General features: G+C 41.9%; 1 protein-coding gene across 5 annotated transcripts in view; it reads right to left on the bottom strand.

Annotated features, from left to right (window-relative positions):
- Positions 1 to 1,621: 1,621 nt before the first annotated feature.
- Positions 1,622 to 20,959, bottom strand: part of AGPS (alkylglycerone phosphate synthase) — a 148,391-nt gene continuing 129,053 nt past the window's right edge. For 3 of the 5 annotated variants that reach the window (XM_075933712.2, XM_006119452.5, XM_006119454.5), the window contains exon 20: positions 1,622 to 2,676. In XM_075933712.2, the coding sequence (XP_075789827.2) occupies positions 2,555 to 2,676 (122 nt within the window). In that variant the 3' untranslated portion in view covers positions 1,622 to 2,554. The other 2 variants (XR_016350054.1, XM_089779779.1) reach the window with 2 other exon arrangements.

The raw sequence follows: 20,959 nt of genomic DNA, 5'->3' as shown, positions 1-20,959 counted from the left end.
TAAGATGAGTACTAATTAAAATCTGTTCATATAATTTGCTATTTGACTTTTTTGAGGCTTGTCCATTCCTATTACTGCACGTAGGAGGTCCAAGAATTACACAAGACAAGACTAACTGATGTTTTGCGATATCAACTTCACAAATTATCTGGTTATAATCAGAGATTTATGGGTGTATAGACAACTACACGAGAAGAGTTCAACTTCCATTAATGTTAATAATGGATGAGGAAGCATGGGTAGGAAGGTAATATCGTAAGGGGAAACAGTAGCATTTGTAGTGCCAGATAGTACTTTATATCAAATGAGCCAACAGATTTTGGAGACAGCACAACTTGTTCATAAGGAGTAAAATCACCATAAGGAAACAAAGTCCTTTTTTGCTTTAATGCTGCTTGTGTTGTCATATTCCAAAGAGAACGTGTTTTTCATGTATCCACTAATGTTCATTCATAAATCTGATTTTTCATACTTAGACATGCTATGTATATTGAGGCACATATTTACTGACTTCTAGCAAAACAATAGCGCTTAAGACCTCTGTATTACAGAGTGATACTAGTAGGCAGCAGGATTCCAGCTGCAGACATAACCACCATTTGCAGAGTATGCAAAGGTGAGAAATCCTCAGCATAAAAAAAAAAAGATTACAGATTATCTTGTTGAAAAGTACATGCTGTACATCTTGAATAAGGAACACTTAACCATATACTACTGAAGTTAGAGCTTTCAGATACTATGACTATAAATTTGTGGGTGTTGCTGAAACATGAACTCAATGGGGGCAAAACTTTAAAAGTAACACACAGAAAGGCTAGATTCACTTTTAAAACTAAAATTAAATGAAGTTAAAAAAAATTCTAGCTGCATTAAAAATACAAGAGTATCTTCCTATTTTGATTTGGAGATCATAATGAATTGGTTGAATTAGCTTTCTTTTTTAATTCTTTTATTTCAAAGTGCTGTTTGGATAGTCATGGTCTTTTAGGTGATTTTTAATCAGTTTTTCTATATCAGGTAAAAAATACCTTCAAAGTTTATTAGATATGTAGTATTTTTCAAGCAATAGGTTGATCAAGTATGGTACATTTAAAATAAAATGAATATTAAATACTATCAGACTACGGTGTTATAATCTGTTAATGTTTAGTTTATAAAAATTATAATATTTAATGCTTAATTACTAAAATTGACAATTTTTTAAAATAGTTTAAAAACAAATTCTTCAATTTTAAATTTAGGTTTTTCATGTGACACTGACTTCTGATATAAAAAGGTGTCCTGCATATACACACATTTAGCAGTTAGTTTGTCTTCATAAAGATAGCAACTAAAAATGTAAACTATTCTGTATGATTAAATATTTTAAGTATCAAAAGTTGGATAATTTGCTTTAAGAAAAAATCCATCTCAAAATATGAATGAATATAGACAGTTTTAAATTTTAATTTAACTTGTTTAAGAACCTGGTTTTTATGTAAAATTGTTTCAGGACTGATGTTGTATAAACGGTTTAAGAAAAAAAATCCATATTTTTAATTGTACAGAGGACAACATTTGCAGCTCAAAGTTATGTAAACCAATAATTCAGAAAGGACAATAAGAAATTAAAAATGGAATCTTAATTTTTAGACAATATATTCTCCATTTTAGATTAATAAAACTGTTTCAACCTTTTTCAAGATGGTTCTGGACAAAGTTTTATTTTAAAACAACCAAAGCATTTTCTACTGAGGGGTGGGAGATTATTTTGCATCGCCACAAAAATAAAGTGAAACTAGACACATTAGGAGTGCAGTGTTCATGAAGGCAATAATTTTATGTAACAAACTTCTTAATATACAATGAGAAACATCGGCTGTTCTGTACAAAACTTATGACTGACTAGCATATTAAAGAAGTTTATCCCAGCAATACAAATACAACTTAGGCCCCACTTTAAGTATTCTCAAAGATTTTAAGTTTTCAGTAATGCAGAAAGGGAGCCCAACATACCAAACATCCTACAGAACCACATTTGATCTTTTAAACAGAAAGGCTGCATTTACTCTTTAAATCAGTTATTCATTTTTAGGCTGTTATTTGCTTAACTCTTCACGCAGAAGTATTCCCTCAGTGTAATCCACCTCTTATGCTTCCCAGGAACTTTCCCCTAGCAAGAGGCTGTATTAACAGCTGCTTATGTAGACAACACCAATATCAGTCTTTGTTCTTCTTGCAGAGGATGTTTTAACAAAGAACATCTGGCTTCATCCAGTACAGAAACTATAATCATTAGCTGTATTGCCTAACCAAACTTGGAATGCCAACTCTGAATTTGCAAGCTGATATATACTTTGATATGCCTCTGCCAGGTTGTGTGGTAAGAGAGGTTTAGGAGTACAGTGAGTAAATCTGTGAATGTTAGTGATGAATGTTTACATTTTATTGGGGAAAAATCAATGTAAGAAAGATACTAGCTTTTAAAGTTCAGCCCATGTTATATTTGATTACTGGGATAAGAGTACGATGAGGCTAAAAATAGTAATTTTCAAATTTTCAGACAGTAAGGATTTTATAAAAGGTTCCTGTTTCCAAAGATGTTATTGGGGTCCACATATGCTTTGACAGACTTCAGCATCCCCAAGCCAACATCAGAAATACTCTCCTTCATCCACTGCTTCCTCAACTTGCCCACTGGAAAAACAAAAACAAAAATGCTTCAATATGTGGCATGATACTAGCAGCCAATCAATCTTATGACCATGAATGAATAAACACTGTGTGATAAATGCTTTTATTCAAAAATGAGAAATGTTTTGCTTTGTTTGATTTATTGAGCCCACCAGACTATCAAGCTCATTAAGCTCAGTACTCCCAGAGGAAGCTTGTGTTCTACACTGTCTACTTTCTTTGCAAACTATAAAATTTAGATGAAGTTTAGGTTGAAATCATGTGTCAGATTACAAATAGCGAAATGGTAATTACATCAATTTTTAAAAGCGCTCCAGATCCACATGTTATTAGGAAATTTAAAAATGTTTTTTATTTTCAGTTATTTCCTCCTAACATCTCAAGTATTGAGCTGCATAGCCTAAAACAGTTTTATGCAGGAAAAAGTAAGTTTTAGCTATTAAATAAACATCTTAGAAGTTTTAAAATAAGATCAGCCTAAAAACCAATAGAAATCTCTAACAGAGAAATTAAAACTGGTAAATGTATAAAATGTAATATTTTCTCACTGATTCCAGCACTATTGGCATGTTTCAGTTTCAACAAATCTCTATATAAATTAATGTATTTTTCCATAGTTGTAAATATAAATTCACAATATGAATGCAAATATTCATTGTACACTGAAAATTAAATACATTTACAAATAATAGAGATTTTCCCCCTAAATTTTGACAATTTACATTTGTTGGATAAAACAATTTTAACAACTTCTGTCACAAACAAGTTATTTTAATGGTTAACTTAAATGACCACTTTGGGGGAATATAATGTATTAATTAACCAAGTTATCAACCCTGATTTAATAGGTCAGTTAAAATACGGGACATTCTTTCATTACACTATAGCATTTAGCTTGCAATCTTAAGATACAATCCATTTGTCAGGATGAAGTGATATAGTATTACATCTGCCTCTTCAAAATCTTTAAAAGTATCTGAAGCTAAATTCAAACCATCTTTTGTGTACCATTCTCAGGGTAGCCATCAAACTGTCATCAGAAAAATGAACGATTGGGACATCACTGGAGAACAGAATATTTTTGTTTATACCTTAAGGAATACAAACTAGCCACGGTGCTGACTGAAAGAAAGCAGTGAAAAATATTGCAAAAAAAAAATATGCTGAAAAACAATCCTAAATGTAGTAAAAATAACTATTTGTATACATACATGTATAGCATAGGTATTAAGATTCATACGCTATAGTAATAACTCCCAATCTTATTTCACATCATCTAATAAATCCCCCTCTACAATGTTATTATAATTCTATTGTCTCCCACTTCATGTCAACATGAAATTTGTCTAGTTAAATTAATAAAAAACTATGAAGACTACTTCAAGTAATGGTCAAGCCATATCCACAATCTATACTTTGGCTGTTGGAGACAAGGAGCTGAAGAACAGTCATTGCCATTCTCAACTATTATCTGTAATACAGTTTCAGTGAACGTGTCCTGTGGTTACGGATGTAATTGTCCTGAAAAGACTGCAAACAACTGCTCCAACAAGATGGAGCACATTAGAACCACAGCAGGATGCCCAACAGCTAACATGCCTGCCTCTTTTTACACCTCCAGTAATAATGCAATTCCATGAGGAACTGAACTACAGTCTGAGCAGACACCAAACAGCCATTGCATATTTAATGAAGTCACTCACCAAGTGCTGGAAAACAGAAGGTGCTTGGAGTGCATCATTAGTTCTGTCAGAGTGATAATTTACACATCTATCTTGTCAAATTTTCTATGGTTTATACTTTTACAATAATAAATCTAACATACATTTGATTAGTGAACTGGAAAGTAAAAAAGCTGTACAGCAGATATATCAGTGGTCCTCCATGAACATATTTGATAAAAGATTTTTAACCCCTTCATAGCACTGGGCTGTGAGCTCCTGCTGTCCAGGCTAATGAGTTTTATATAGTCTTGTCAGCTATTGCATTTTTTATCATCATGAGGCTAAAAACAAAAGGTTAAAACAGTTTTCCTCAGTAAATTTAAATTGTTACATTTACCATCTTATATGCCCCTCCAATTTACATGTAATTCAAGAAAAAAGCTACATAAAAGAATAGGACTTGGTTAGAAGATTCTGATGTCATTCCTATAGTGCTATCTCTAATACCCTGGTTTAAGTTTGCTTCAGTCTTGTAAATATTCCCATTTGTTTTGTCTACATAGGATATCCTATTATAGTTTGAAGAAATTAAGTACCTCCATATATATCAAATGTTAGAGGGCCTGGAACCTGAAAGTTTATAGAGTCCAAGTAGATTATTCTTCATTCTTTCAAGGGCAAGAAAAAGGAATAAGATTCCTTGAGATGTTTTCCTGAAAAAGTAATTAAGCTTCTTAAAATTATAGCTTAAATACAATGGGATAGCTTAAAGAGACAGAGTTGTAAAAAAACTGACTAGAAATAAAACACCAATCTGAAAGAAACACTACCTTAAAAAGATCTAATTTTGAGCCTATAAAAGAATTTACTGTAGCTTAATTCTGAATAGTGAAAAAATCTCCTCCAGATATCAAATTTCTGAATTTTAAAAATTATATTTAAAAGCCACTTATGTTGGATCTACATGCACATCTTTAACTATGGAACAAATGTTTGTTTAGGTTTTTATTTCATCATCACAATAGTCTTACTTTGGGTCTGCTACTCTTTTCCCTACTAGTCCTGTCAGAATAATTCTGTGGTGATAAAACCATATCAAAATACCCTTACAAGATACTGAGACTAATTATCCAACATGAAAAATATGGGACTGACTTTTAAATTATAAAACAAATGGCAAATGCCCAAACAAGTGTGCTAACAATTGATTATACTGGTGCATAAATAGGTAATCAAAACCAGTCATACAATTTCAAGCATCATTAGAAACAGGGAGAAGAGATTCACTGCTTGCAAAATGGAACAGGACAAATGCAGCAAGAAAACAAATGTTATTTTTAAGATGCCTATGTTATAGAAGCAATGAAAGCTGCCAAGGAGTAAATTTAGATTTATTCATTTGTGTAATATTTGTGTTATGTGAACTTTTCCTAACCTTCACTTTAGTGGATCATCGGAGAGCAGGTCCCCTAGGCATGGACACTCCTTTGAGAGTGCCCCACCCGTCTGTTTGAGAGCATATTTTTCCTAATAAAATATGGTTAAGATCTGTTAACTATGTGGATAAAATTTTACAGATGTATTCTGGGATTCTAATCCTTTAGGGAAGTTAAAATAACCAAAGCAGAGTGAACTTTTAAGCAAATATGCACTTGCTCTGTTCCTGAATGGACAGCATACTGACCCATTGGATATTTCACTAAGGACAACTGAAATACAGTAGAGTCCCAATTATCCGACCTAAACTGGACCGACAGGTGGTCAGATTACTGAAAATGTTGGATGATAGGGAGTACAGGGAGGGAGGGAGGTATAGGTGCCGGAGCCACTTGGTCCCCATACCTGCCTGGCCCCTTCCCCCCCTGCAGCTCCTGGGCGCAGGCCAGGAGAGCGATGGGGGGCAGCGAGCAGGACCATTCTCCCGGCCCGTGCCTGGGAGCTGCAGGGAGGGAAGGGGCCAGGCAGGGATGGGGACCAAGTGGTGCTGGCAGGAGGCTCCAACCTGCAGGAGGCTGCTGGAGCCTCTTCAGCCGGAGAGGCTGAATGCGGCATAGCAGCGCAGGGTGGCTGGCCTTGGGGGCCGCATACTCGCGCTGCGCTTGACTAACAATGGTCCGCGGGTATGTCAGATAAAGCGGAATGTCGGATTACTGAAGGTCGGATAATCCGGACTCTACTGTAGTATGAAAACAGAAGGATCTCCTAATGAGTTAGTGAAGCGGAGGGAGTGTCTCTTCCTGTTCATAGAGGCATAGCTGTGCTAGTCTGTAACTTTAAAAACGATGAGTAGTCCTGTGGCACCTTAGACACTACCAAAAATATATATCGTTCATAAGCTTTCGTGGGCAAAACACATTTCAGTTCATCTGATGAAGTAGGTTTTGCCCACAAAGGCTCATGATACTATATATATTTCTGTTAGTCTCTAAGGTATCGCAGGACTAATGTGTTTCTCTCAGTCAGGGATTCAAGAAAAAGTTTAAAATTCTTCATAATTAATTGAAAAAAATATGAGAATGGAGATTGCACACATCAATTGGACTGACAGACACTTCCAACTTTTGCCAATATGATTCACCGTCTCCTTATCACATCATATCATTGTTGAAATGCCTCGGGCAACAATATTTTCATCTGTGATTGTTCATGCACCTTGACACAGTAATCCTGGTTCTTGCAACCTCAAGGCTAGATTACCACAATGTGCTCTATTTGAAATTCTGCCTGAAAAGTACCTACAAGCTTCAGCTAATGCAGTAGTCCAATCTGTAATGAGGTATTTACCACATAATGCCAATGTTGCACATGGTATGCACTTGCAAAAGAGCACCTGAAAGAGTTGGTTATAGTCTATGAGGATCCTAAATTGTCTTGAACCTGCTTATGTGAGAAATTCTCTCATCTTATAATGGAACTTGTGATTTTATGGACTGTTTTACTTTGTGCTTGGGGTGAAGTGCTCCAGGATAAAGGGACAGGGCTCTCACAATGGAGTTTCCTTGCCTAGGGGTTCTGCTCTCTGGTGATCCACCAAAGCTAATATTAGGCAAGCTTCAGGTCACACAGACATGTTTATTTAGGATCTCTGACTCTTACCAATACTTAGAATTCCATTATTAAATGTAGTCTAAAGAGCTTTTGTTAATAGCCATTTTTGGTGACGTAAGGTGCCCAGGTGTTACGCAGCAGACAGAATGACAAATTGATTGGAAAGATCATGGAAAATGCTCACAATTTAACATTTTAGTACAATGTAAATGATAACGCTGGTGTTGCTGAACAATGAAAGTAAAAAAGAATGAGTAGTTTAAAGAAGCATGTCAAGTACATTTCTTAAACATTTTTACCAACTCCTTTCCATTTCCATTTTGGCATTGCTGAATCTTACAAGCTAAGCCTTTCCACTACTTAAAACTGAGATTTCTAAGCTAAACCCAGGCTACTGCATGGGGCTGATGATTCAGTAGTGTATTAACTCTATGGCATGGCAAAAGGCAGCATGCCAGTATAAGACAATACTTAAAAACTGAGATGCTGAACAGACACCTGTCCACTGGTGGCTTTCAGAGGTGGCCTGACACCTTTTATGAATGCTCATTCCTGTGGATATAATGAAATTTGATCTTTAGCAATTTCATTCTACTTAAGAATAATCTCTCCTGCATCAGCTAGATAAACAGATTGGTCTCTTCCTGCCTGAAAACACTAATGTGTCAGTTGTAATGTAGACTAGCTGCTGCATCTCACCCCAGAAGAGGATACTTTTGAAAGCTGTGTGAAATGAATCTGTTTTGCAGTACTTCACATTCTACATTTCCACCTGCATGGAATTTTGCCAAACTGCCAGAAAATTCAAGTGTGTGTGTGAAATTTGCAATTTTATTGTAACCAACTGCCTAACATTGTGCTCCTTGAATTACCAGAACCTGGCTGTAGCTTCCTTCATGCAGCTTTCAGCAGAAGGGGAAGAGCATTACATAAGTAGCACAAGCCCTGTTGACCAGGAGAACCAGAAAGACGGACAACAGCTCTCCTCGCCTACCAAGACTATCCTTACTATCTTTGAAGATGCATGACTGGGGGAGGAGCAGATGTAGAGCGAAATGAATGAGTCACTGGTTCTGGGCAGAGCTTTGTCCCCATGGGAATGCAAAATGTGTGACACAGCGGGGACAGAGTGGGACTGCAAAGAAAAGACTACAGTAGAGAGGGTCAGTTGAGATGTAGACCCCAGGCATAAATCCATCCCACTGGACTGCTTTAAGTCCTGGCTCCAGGAACACTACAGCACAGGGCCTCAATGGCCTAGCCACTACACTGTAGCTCTACTGGAGCCACAGCTCTTCACTAGGGTGGTATTGCATCTCTTGCCCACTAAGAAAGCAGGACAGCAATATTGAACCCATGAGACTTGGAGCTTTATTTAAGCAGCTGTATGCAGTCTCTCCAGGGACCTTAATATCCAGCATTACTAGAAGTAACTTTCACCATGAAAAAATATCCTTGCACCATCTAAACTCTAGCCACTAGCCACATGTGGCTATTTGGCTGGTTGAATATGGCTAGTTCACTATAGCCGTAGCCACTACAGTGGCTAACACTCAGGCAAAAAAAGTAGGAAAGATGAGAGGGTGAAGTATACCATACTGGTCTGTTCCTAGCATATGTATTTGTATGTTACTTGTGTGATTTTTTCCCAATCTCCATACTAGAATGATTATCTTATTGTTGGATACTATAAGGCAGGGTCCTAAATGTGATATTCTATAAAAGAGAAAATGATGCACTCTAAACAACACAGCCTTCCTACCTTAAATTCATACTTCTATCACTGTTCAGCAGTGTGGTGTGTCGTACTTTGTCCATTAAGAAGCTCTCTACTTGATGGAAATATTTTTAAGAGATATTTTAGATAAAGTAAAATTAAAGAAGGAAATGCTTTTCGTTTTGGTGGGTTTTTGTTTGTTTCACATGCACTGTTGTAGAAGGAGAAACAGCCTGGTCCTTTGTTTTAAACTCAAAAATATTTGTAAGATTATATTTTATAACTTGAGTTTGTGAAGATTTAAGTATCAGCCTTTGTGATTTGGATCCACACAAGTTTATAACTATAAAGATTTTTTTGTATAAACTGTTTTATAAACTGATCAGTACTTCCATTATAGCAACACTACAAAGATTGTGTTAAGCAGGCTTTATATTTCCCATAGCCTCAAGTCCCAGACTACATCTGTTTTCTTTGATACACAAAACCAGAGTTAAAATAGCTCCATTTATCACAACATGATTGTAGGCAGACAAACCAGCCTGCGTGTTTCCAGATAGGGAAAGCAACTGTGATTAATCACAATTACAGGACAAACACTAAGAGAAATTGCATCAATAGTCTCCCTTTCCTCACACAAGAACTCAAAAGCAGGGCTAAGAATGTCAAGACAAGGCCTGAAGGTCAGTAACTAAATCAGATACCATTAGGCTAATTCTCAACAATAGGTTTGTGTAGCATATGGGACCAAAAAAAAAAAAAAAAAAATCTCATCTTGAATGTTATATACAACTCCCCTCCCCAACAAGACAAACATATTTTAAAATCAAGTTGAGGTCAAGAAATATGTATCAGTAATTCAGGAGTAAATGAAACATTTCATGAATGTTTTAATGAACCCACAGCTAAGCATCAGAAATCCAGAATCCATGTTCAAGTTGAAAGAAATACAAATCAGCCTTGGTATAGAGTGGTGTGCATTTCCTCGCTTTCTGTAGGAGCCTCCCACACCCCAATGCTCCTGCATATAGGCTACAGAAAGAACCCTTGGAGCAGTGGACAGATATTTACAACTCAGAGCAGCCCTGGGTTAGTCCAGGAATTTGGAGTGACTCAAAGATCAGGAAGAAACCCAACTTTGCACACTTCACATATTATGTCTGTATGTTGTCACAGAGCTCAATTTCAACTTCAAAAAGTCATTTTTCCCTTTCTTCACGTCTGACTCAGTTTCTTGACAATCGCCCAAGAAAGTGGAGCTAGGTGAAGGGAAAGATAATATAATAAAGCGATTCATTTCAAGATCTAACTCAAATGAATGACTAGGAAATTTAAAACAGAATTTCTACTCTAAGGGGTCTTGGAATTTAAGAGTGGATATGGGAAAGACATTTCTATCAGGTTTACATAGCTAAATTAACTTTACATGTGTGAAATGTTTCTGAGCAGGTTACACATATACATGATGGATCTTTGCTTCAACATGTATCTTCACTCAAAGGATACTAAAAACTCATAAAAAAGGCTGAGATCCATAACAAATTATTCAGTAAGTGAAATATCAAAATCAGTATACTGAGGGAGAGAGACAAGTATACACAAAGATTTTGTATGTATGTTTCTCATGTAACAAATAGCCTAAAGGATTTGTCCATTCCCTCCATCCATTGAATTCTGTTTTTCATTTTACCAGAAATATATAAAATTCCACATAAAAGTCAAGCATTCAAAGGTTAAGCGATACCAGAATTAAGGTTGCTTGTTAAATGACTTACCCAACACATCACAGATAAACTTAAAAAACAACAAACAGTCTGGTAGCACTTTAAAGACTAACAAAACAGGTAGGTGGTATCACGAGCTTTCGTGGATCATGATACCACCTACCTGTTTTGTTAGTCTTTAAAGTGCTACCAGACTATTTGTTGTTTTAAGTTTATCCTGTACAGACTAAACTTGGCTACCCCCTGAAGCTTTCTAACATCAGAGAAACTCTGGCAAAGGCAGGGAGAGAAACTGTTTCTCTGGGGAAATGATTTTCAAACTAAAGGTGGGGACATTGTGGAATGTTAGGGGTCGTCTTGCAGCAGGGTGACCAGGACGGGTGCTACAGCAGGCTTCTTCCTTAACCTGGTATTGCAGATCCTGCTGTGCTCTAGAAGGGGCAAGCAGCTGGTCCAGCTCCTAGGGGCGGGAGCTGGATGGGGCTCCCTGCACTGCCCCCACCCTAGGTACCGTGCTGGGAACCAGAGCTGTGGGCAAAAGGCAGCGTGCAGAGCTACTTGTGCAATTCTGCCTATGAACCAGACCTGCTGCTGGCCATTTCTGGGGCTCACTGCAGTCCACAGTGCCAGGACTGGCAGGAAGCCTGCCTTAGCACCCCTGCTGCACTGTTCACTGGCAGAGGAAAGCCCATGCCCAAACCTTCAACACAAACCCCGTCCCAGCCCTGAGCCTCTCCAAACGCAGAGCCCCCTCCCTCACTCAACACCTCATCTCCATCCAACCCCAGATGGGAACTGCACCCATCCTGAAACCCACCCCAACCCAGAGCTTCCTCTCACAATGAACACCTCTGCACTGCCTGGAACTCCCTATTATACTCCAAAACCCTCATCCTACTCCATCCCCAGATGGAGCTCTTTCCCCACTCCCACATTAACCCCATCCTGGCCCCAAAGTGACCCTTTAAGGCAGAGTTTCTTAAACTGAGTTCTGGGGAACACCAGTGTGCCATGAGGCAGTTGGAGGTGTGCCGCGGAGAACAACAGAGTTAAAAAAAGTGGCCATTTTGTTCTCAATTACTTTTTTTGTTTGCTCAACAAAAAAATCCTTGGTGTTCCTCAAAAAAATATTGTTTGGTGTTCCTTGGTCTCAAAAAGTTTAACACACACTGCCTTAAGGCCTCACTTTAGTCAAAAGATAATTATGTTGGGTCCTGGATATCAACAATTTTCTTCAACTGGGTTACGAGGAAAAAGGTTTGAAAACCACTGCTCTAGGGCAGCATTCAACTGCCTTAACCGTGAAACTATCCTCTTGCTGCTACCTCTGCCTCATTTTCTACACATCTTCCAACTTCTGCACAGATGAGGTAAGGATCCTTTAGACATCAGCCTTCTAATTATCAACCCTAATTCATTCCCAGAGCATGCCCACCCTGTGCAGTGAATGAGGCAGGGATGTGGAAAAAAAATTAGATCATGTAATTTTTAAGATTACATCGTAATGCATAAGCATAACGGGGGGGGGGGGGGGGGGCGCAAATAAAAGTTGTACTGCTGGCTTTACTTCTGGCATTACCAAACTTCTGAGTGCTTGACTTTGCCACCTTAATGTTTTTCAACATTGTTTGTGTGAACTCTCCTAGAAGTTTAAAAAAATAAACTGTAAAAACAAATTCCATCATGTGGCATCATACGGACGCTCATATGGTTCATCTGCAGGGTTCGATCTGTTAGATTCACAGAACAGACCTATGACACTTGAGCTAACGGAGCAATTGATACCAGTAGTGAGTTGTCATCCTCTGTTGGACCAGCACTAGAGGGAGATGAGACACACACAGTCAATGGACTTTCAGTGATTTTTGCTCTCAGCAAAATGTCAGGCCTTAATTTTGGGTTCCATTCCAAACTCTTGGGACTAAGATTGTGCTTCTGTGTTTCCCCTCAGGCTTGACCCCTTTTTTCCCTGTCCCTCTACCCTAAATATGGTTCCTTACCCCATTCTCCAGTGTACTTTTCCAACCAGTCTATCTTCATGCAGGCTGTGTCCCTGTGTCCCAGTCCACTCCAGCTCCCAGTCTTGCATTCTCCCCACACCCAGTCCCCTTGCCCAGACAGTCTCAGTTCCCCCATTTCAGCTCACAATCTGATTACTCTCTTCTTCCATTATTTGCTCCTTTCCCAGGTTCTTCATCCAATCTCAGTCTCCCTTTTTTGATGGCTCTTTGACTGGGCAAAAAGACTGGAACAACCTTTTATTATATCCCCTGAATGGCAGCTCCTTGTAAGGTTCTCTATCTATGCTGCTTCTCAGCCCAGCCAAACCCGGTCTCAGTCCCCTGCTCTTCATCCAATCTCAGTCACCACCCCAAATCCCATGGCCATTATTTCCTTCAGAGGCTCCCAGGTCCAGCTTTCCTTCTTCCCCAGCTCTCACTCCCAGCCCTCTCCGCTCTGTTGCATCCTCCCTTCACTGATCAGCCTCTTGTCCCCCTGCATTCAAAGTCAGACTGCTTCCTCCTCCACACTGCCTGGGTGCCAGCAGGGGAAGGTCACTAAGAACACGGGACAGATAGACTGCCTGCTCTAAGTTTGGTGCCTAGTCTCACCCCAGCCTTGAGCAATTGAAGAATAGTCATTATAGGGGAAAATCCAGCTCTGCTCTGGTAGCGTTGGGCTAGAGCCTGCTAGCCTGCACTATGGGAATGGCACATGTACAATTTGGTCACAGGTAGCAGCAGTGAAGGAATAAAGCGGGATGGAGAATCTTGGGCCCAGGGGCCAGATGTGGCCCCCAGCTTGCCTGCATCTGGCCCCTGAGGTTCAGTGCCCCCTCATAGCATTGGGGAGCCTACACTGGCACTCCAGCCCTCCCACTGCCTCCCACCATGAGGCTGGAGCACACAAAATCTACTAGGGTGGGTGGGATCCCTTAGGCCCAGGAGTCAGCAACCTTTCCAAAGTGAATTTAACCCTCCTGCCCTGGGCTGTGCTGCTGTGCCGCTCTCCCGGGAGGAGAGGAGGGGCTCTCTCACCGTATGCCTTGTGGACGACCTGGGTCAATGCTAGCTTTTCTGCGGACTACCAGTTGCTAATAGAAACTCTGTTAATTACATAATTATGCCTGAGCCATTTTGCTAGTGCTGCAGCTGGGGCAAACGGTTTAATTTAAATTAAACAGATTAAGCTTTTTAACTCTCTCATGTTTATTTAAAATGAAGTTTGATAAACTAGGTAAAATATGTCCAACATAAAAGGTTTCAACATTGTCTTTATTTATGGCAGGGGTGGGGAACCTTTTCTAGGTTGAGGGGCACTGACCTAAAGAAAAAATCAGTTGGGGACCACACAAGTGAGAAGCAAAAAAACTGCAATCCCCCCCAGCCCTCAATGATTTGGCTGCCATCTGAGACCTCACTCTTCTGACACTCCAGCCCCCCATGAGGTGAGGGGAAAGGACAGGGAGGACTGAGGTTCAAGGTTTGCCATAGTTCAGATTTATTTTTCTGGGGTTCCAGAGTTAGCAGATTTTGTGGACCCCGTTAGGCTCTGGAGTGGGAACAAAATGAGGAGTTCCATGTGTGGGACAGGGCTGCCAGCGTGTGGGATAGGGATGCAGGAGAGGGTGAGGAGGGCAGGATCTGGAAGGGAGTTTGGTGGCAGGATGGGGATACATGGGAGTTGGGGGAGTAACACAAAAAAGGTGCGGGTGAGAATGCAGACAAAATAGCTAGCTGGAGTGGGAGGCAAAGAAGTGGGGAGTAAAGTAAAGTGCAGCTTCTGCAAAGTAAAACTGTACCCCCCCTCACATCTTCCCCCTCACATCTTCCCTCTGCTCCAGGCTCACTCCCCTCAGCCTAATCCCCCCCTACCTAATCCCCTACACTGCCCCATGCCCTTCAGTGCAACCCTTGCCCTCTCCCATCCTGTCCCCACATCCTCCTTCACCCACCCCTCTGGCCCCCACATTCCTTTACCCCCAGTGTACTCGCTGTCAGGGCAGCAGCACTGGGGAGGAGAGGTGGGAGTGCAGAATTTGTTCCCTGCCTGGACCAGCCCTTTGCCTGCAGCTCTGGGGCTGGGGCAGGCAGAGCCCAGGGCTAGCTCCAGCCTGGCCAGGTACAGAAGGACACTGGGGAAGGGGCTCCCCGATCCTGCACACAGCCCAGGCCCCAGCTTTTCAGAGCAAACCCAGCCCCACCACCTCTGAAAGCAAGAAGCCTGTAGCCAGAAGGGGGTTTAACTCCTTAGCCCCCGGAAGCTGCACGCCCAGTCTGGGCAGGGGCAGCCCCAGGGATATGTGCACATCTCTTGATCTTGCCCTTCTCCCCCAACACGAAGCAGGAGCTAGTGCTTTAGCCTGCAGCTGGACGGTTGAGGCTGGAGCCACAGCATGAGCTCCGGCTGTGCTGGGGGGAAGGGCAGGGCTGAGCTCCTACCCTGCGTGCCATGGGAAAGTGGGGGTTGCTGACCCCAGACCTAGGCTCGTGTGTGCAAGGGGAAGCTGGGGAGTGTCTCTCTCCTCAGTTGGGGGGCCACATCAGGGAGGGGTTTTTTTGCTTCTCATTTGTGTATGCCCTCAGCTGATTTTTCTGTGGGTCTGACAGCCCTGACCCCCAAAAAAGGTTCCCCACTTCTGGAATAAGCATGCTCAGTCACTCCATGGATATAACGCTGACCAGACTGCATATGCACTAAGAGCAAAACTGCAGAGTTTCAAGGCACTGTACCAAAGCATGGGGACATTAGAGAATTTAAAAGAAAAGGTCTCCAGAATTATTTTAACATTGGCAAAACATTTTCCTTTTACCCTCATTCCTAAGTGTCCTAAGCATTTGGTTGAAATGCTTACAAAACCCCCAGAAGACGAAAAAACATTTCAAAAACCTTTAGCTTGAAGCAGATGCCAGCATAGATAATTTCAATGCAAAGGGTTAAAATCTGGCAAAGTTATAGGCAACTGAATAGAGGGTCTCTACACAACATTTCCCAACCTCTCTTAGTAACAGGGAGCACTGATCAACTCTAAAAAAAAAATAGAGCGGCAAACAAAATTAAATGTTTGAAACCATTTAAGTGCTCTTAACTGTCTTGTTAAGCAGAAGGAACATTTATATAAACATATGGAAAAAGCAGATTTTAAGATCTTACTATACTAGAAAAAAAATTACTAACCTGACATAACTGTTGTTCTTTGAGTTGTATTGCACATGTCCATTCCAAAGTAGGTCATCAGAAATTTCTCGCTCAGTGGTATCTGTTGGGTCGGTTCTGGTGCCACACACTTATAGTGCCAGTACAAAGGGGCCCTCAGTTCCATCTTTCCAGGCAACTCGGATAAGAGGAATACAAGGGCAGGTTTTGAAATGGACATGTTCAACATCTAGATGAACAACAGTTATGGAAGGCTAGTAACCATTTTTTCTTCGAGTGATTGCGCATGTCCATTCCAATGAGGTAACTCCCAAGCAGCTGAATAGGTAGTGGGCTTGGAGCTCAGACACACTGACTACAACACAGCTCAACCACACATGGCATGGCCTCTGGCTTGCTGGGTGATGGAAGAATAAGATTAAGTTGCAACTTTGCACATGCCCTGAATAGGAATGCACCAGAAATGCCAGTGAGGATGCCTGGGCCCTCAAGAAGTGAACAGTTGAGATAGGTAAGGGTGGAAAAGCTAGCTAGCTCATAAAAACGATGTGTTCTATGCAAACTATGTGGAAATTCTCTGAACACTCACACTCTGTCTGCTACTGCTACAAATTGCTGGGTGGACTTACAGAACACTGGTCTTCTCTGTGTAGAATTCTAGCCCATTTCTAATATATGAGTGAAGTTTCTACTTTTTCCTGTTTGCATGCGCCTTCTAGAAGAAAACTGACAAGATAAAGCTTGACTGCTATGGAACTGAGGAAACCACTTTTGGGAGGAATGAAGGAAGAGATTAAAAACACCCCCTTATTTTTAAGGAACGCCGTGAATGGCAATTCTGCAGCAAGGGCATGGATCTCTAAAATCTCCTAGTGGAAAGCCACTTTCCAGGAGAGAAAGAAAGCACGCGCAAAAGAAATGTGATGCTATTAGCTCAAATGGTGAACCCATACTCTTTGATAAGACCATATTGAGATCCCAAGGAAAGACAGGTTCTCACGTGTGGGGGTTCACCTCTAAGGCCCTTAAGGAGACACAGACATATAGTGTGAAAATATAGACCAGCCACCAACCTGAGGGTGAAAGCCAATATTGCTGCCAGGTGAACCTTGATTGATGAGAGCCAAACCTGGCTGTTTTAGGTGTAGTAGGTAGTCCAGAATGAACTGCAGTGACAATATTGTTGGCAAGACCATCCAGCTGGGAAGATCAAAGGAAGAACCACTTCCACTTAGCAAAGTAACTGGCCTTGTAGTAGGAAATCCTAGCCATTATAGGATCTGTTGAACCTGCTCCAACTAGGCCAGCTCTTCTGATTTTATGCAATCAGGTGAAGGGAGCTGAGATGTAGACAGAGCAAATGACAATGGTCCTGAGAGTCCACGTGTGGAAAAAGAGAGATGAGGGCAGCCAGAGAGAAATAGCAGGGTGGCAAATCAATGCTGGGGCGGAAGGGGGTGGCATGCTGGGGCTAACAGGATGACCTGAACTAAATTGATCTTTAGCAAGACCTTTTGTATGAGCAGAAGAGGAGGGAACAACAGTGTAAGCGACTCTTCCATGGCAGTAAGATAATGGCCACAAGCAACCATAGGCTGTGACCCCCACCTCTCGGAGAGCTGAACCGATGATACTTTCTGTTGTACCAGGTCACCAACAGGTCTACCAGGAGAGTTTCTCACCTCCTGGAGTGTCCTTCCTGATATTTATCAAAAGCAACCACCCATGGTGATTGGATAAAGACCAGCTTTCCATTCTGTTCTTCATTCCACCAGCTTGTTCTGTCCTCCTGGCAGGATGGAAGCCTCAAAGTGAATTGAATAGGCTATTCCAAAATTCCTACAGCCAAAATACTTCTTGACAAGGGGGAAGAGAACAAACCCCCTCCTGCTTATTGAATAAATGCATGTGTCATGTCTGTGAACTCATTTTTACCCACAAGATACGGTAGGAACATCTGACATACTAGACTGTCCTGAGCTCTCACATGCTGATGTGCAGAGAGCTCTTCCTGAGACAAAAGGCCACAGGTGAGCTCCATAGCTCAGTGCTGATGCATTAGAGACCAGGGAAAGTGACAGCTGGAGCCAAAAGAACAGGATGCCTTCACAAAATCAGCAGTGCATCTAGCCACCAGTTCAAGAAGGTGAAAACTGGGTGAGGAATCATGAAGACTGAGTCTAGATGGTGGGAGTCTGGAAAGGTGTATACGGAGGCTAACTGAGTCTGGAGAGCTTGAGGTATAGTCTTGCATACTGAACCACTAGACCATGGGGCCCAGCAGATGCAAGCAAGATCGGGCTATGGTAATTGGATGCCCTTTGAGGTGTGCTATGATGAAGCAGCATTTGCCTGGAAACTACTTTCTGGGAGAAAGGCCCAGGCCTGGGTAGAATCAAACATTGCTCCAGTAAACTATCCTTTCCAGTGGGAAGAGGTTCCACAGAACCTATAAGGCAATGATTCTGCTCCCCTTATTTTTGATTTCCAAAAGCCAAGCGTGGTCTCAGACCTGTTAAAGGCTTGTGCCAACTCAACAGCTACCTCAAGAAGCTAAAGTTCCACACTTCTCATTGGCTTCCATCATTTCCTCCCTAGATCCTGGGGATGGATACTCTCCAGTGGGATGAGAATTGGCAGGCCAAAGGCATGAAAAAGATGACTGAATAAGAAGAATGCTGAGCAGAAGTGGAACTTTTCTCAGCTTCCACCTTTAGGAAGGACTGAACCTCTTGGGCTAGAAGAAGTTGCTCATGAGAAGAGTTCCCTGAAGAGGGACAAGGAGGAGAGATGTAAAGAAGGTAGAACTGAACTGTGGTGAGTATATTCTACTTCAACCATTCTTAGCACCTAACAGCGCATGGTAATACAGAACCATGCCTGGAGAAAGTAGAACAGGGTGTCAAACATGGGGTAAAACAAATTCCTGAAACGAAACTTATACAACATTCTTGAGAGTGAATTCTCCATCAACAAGCTTGTTTGGAGCTCCCCTGAAATGTTTGGAAGAGGCAGGCACTGATGCTGAGGGCGTGGGGGCAGAGGTTTGTGCCTAAAGACAGGACCACAAAAGAAAATGAAGAGGATGAGCTGATGGCGGGTGGGGAGTAGCAGGAGAACTGATGAGCAGTGTTCCTTCTAACTTTTCTACCACATGTGCAGAACAAAGTTTATGCATGCTGAAGCATGTGAGGATGTGCACCCCATGTAGAAACACATGCTGCCACCTGTGGCACTCTGCTAATCAGCTGGGAGGCATCTGAATCTCCCCTAGGCAACTTCCCAAGCACTCAGCTTACAGGGAACTGCTGTTGAGGCCTATGGTGCTTCCTCAAAGTCACTGATATACAAATCTAGAGACTTTAGGATTCTTTGAGATCATGGAGTTTCACACCAGTCTGACCTCAGAAAAGCAAAGCATGCTCAAAATGGCAGAAGGATTTATTGAAGGGTTTGTTGAACCTCCTGCGCGAGGCCGAAAAATTGGAGTCTGGAAATCTAACACATAGTAACTGCATAGGATACAGACTTAGTGGCCAAATCCGCTGCATCCAGGGCTCCTGCATTCCAGTCTCCACTCTTGTGGGAGTGAGTCCTTAAGTCTGACATGGGGTCCCATGTATTGAAGTCATATCTGCTCAGGAGCACAACTGGTTAGCAATTCAGAGCTACAGAATCCCGAAATTCAAGTAGAGTTTTCTATCAAAAAGGTCCAGCTTTTTTGATCCATTGCTTTGAAAGTTGAATCTGGCAAACCCTGCTCCCATTTATTGACCCCAGCAACCACCAGAGGTCCCAGGGAAGAAGGAAGGAAATGCATATTCAGGTTGGACTTCCAAAAACCGGGACTCCCTCATCCAGCAACATCTTTGGTTCAGTAGGACCATGGATATTCCTGGACCAGAGAATCCTGGCTGGGAGCCCCAGTGGCAAGAGCCCAGGTAGCATAGCCAGGACCGTGGCACCCCTGGTAGCGGAGGTGTGACCGAGGACGCGGTATCACCAGTAGCAGAGGTGGGGCTGGGGATTCGGCAGCAGAGATGGAGCCGGGGATGCAGCAGCTGTGACCAGCCCTAGTAGTGGAGGTGGTGCTGGGGATGCGGCGGTCCGAGCTGTGGGGCCACAGCAACACAGCAGCTCAGCAGGAAGAGGCTGGGACTGGCAGTGGGGAGGGAAGATGGGCTGGGTGGCCGGGGATCCCTCCCCGGTCGAGCAAATACTCTCGTTTGCAACCCATTAGGTCCAACCTCTACAAGAACTCATATCCACGAGTTGGGGCAAAGTACTTATTTTCAGTTTTAGGTCATGGGGGTAGGGAAGTGGGGGTTTAGGCTCACAATGTCTCCCATACTTTGGTTGGGTTCCTTTACCACATCAACTTGTATGCCCAAATTTTGGGATAATCTTTTCAACAGCTCTTGAGGCTTGAAGTTATTATAAGAGGGCAACATGCTTGTCCCAGACACAACTCTGTTAGGAGAGGCAGCGGCAGCCAGCTTCAGCTGAGGGCACTCCTACTCAACTTCTGGAACAGATGAATCCTGCAGTACCACTTTTCTGGTATAAGCCTCAGTACTGGAATCTGTATCAGGGATGGTCTGCTGAGGTAGTAGAGCCCTTCCTTCTAAGGCCATCAAATAGGAGTACCTTACTCTGCCCAGCTATCTTTGGGGTCAGAGAACGTCTTCAATGGGCTGGCAGCTTCTTTTCTCTCTTTCAGTACTAGCGATGGCAAAAAGTGCCAAGGCTCCTGGATGACAGCAGGAGTGCTCCTCATGGAAGTTAAGGCTTCAAGTCCAACTGGAATGGATCTGAGAAAGGTCACAATGCTTTCTCCATCAATGGAGACTTCATCCTGGCCTCCCAGTCCGTTTTGGTATAGGGCTTGAAACCCCTGCACCATAAGCTTGAAGCCCAATGATGGGGGAATGAAGCAAAGGAATCTCATAAGAACGTAAAGCTCCACTAAACTGAAA

The sequence above is a fragment of the Pelodiscus sinensis genome, chromosome 7, assembly GCF_052426305.1.
Source record: "Pelodiscus sinensis isolate ZL-2025 chromosome 7, ASM5242630v1, whole genome shotgun sequence".
NCBI lineage: Eukaryota > Metazoa > Chordata > Testudines > Trionychidae > Pelodiscus > Pelodiscus sinensis.
The sequence above is the reverse complement of the archived record's forward strand: the minus strand, read 5'-3'. Positions and strand labels throughout refer to the sequence as shown.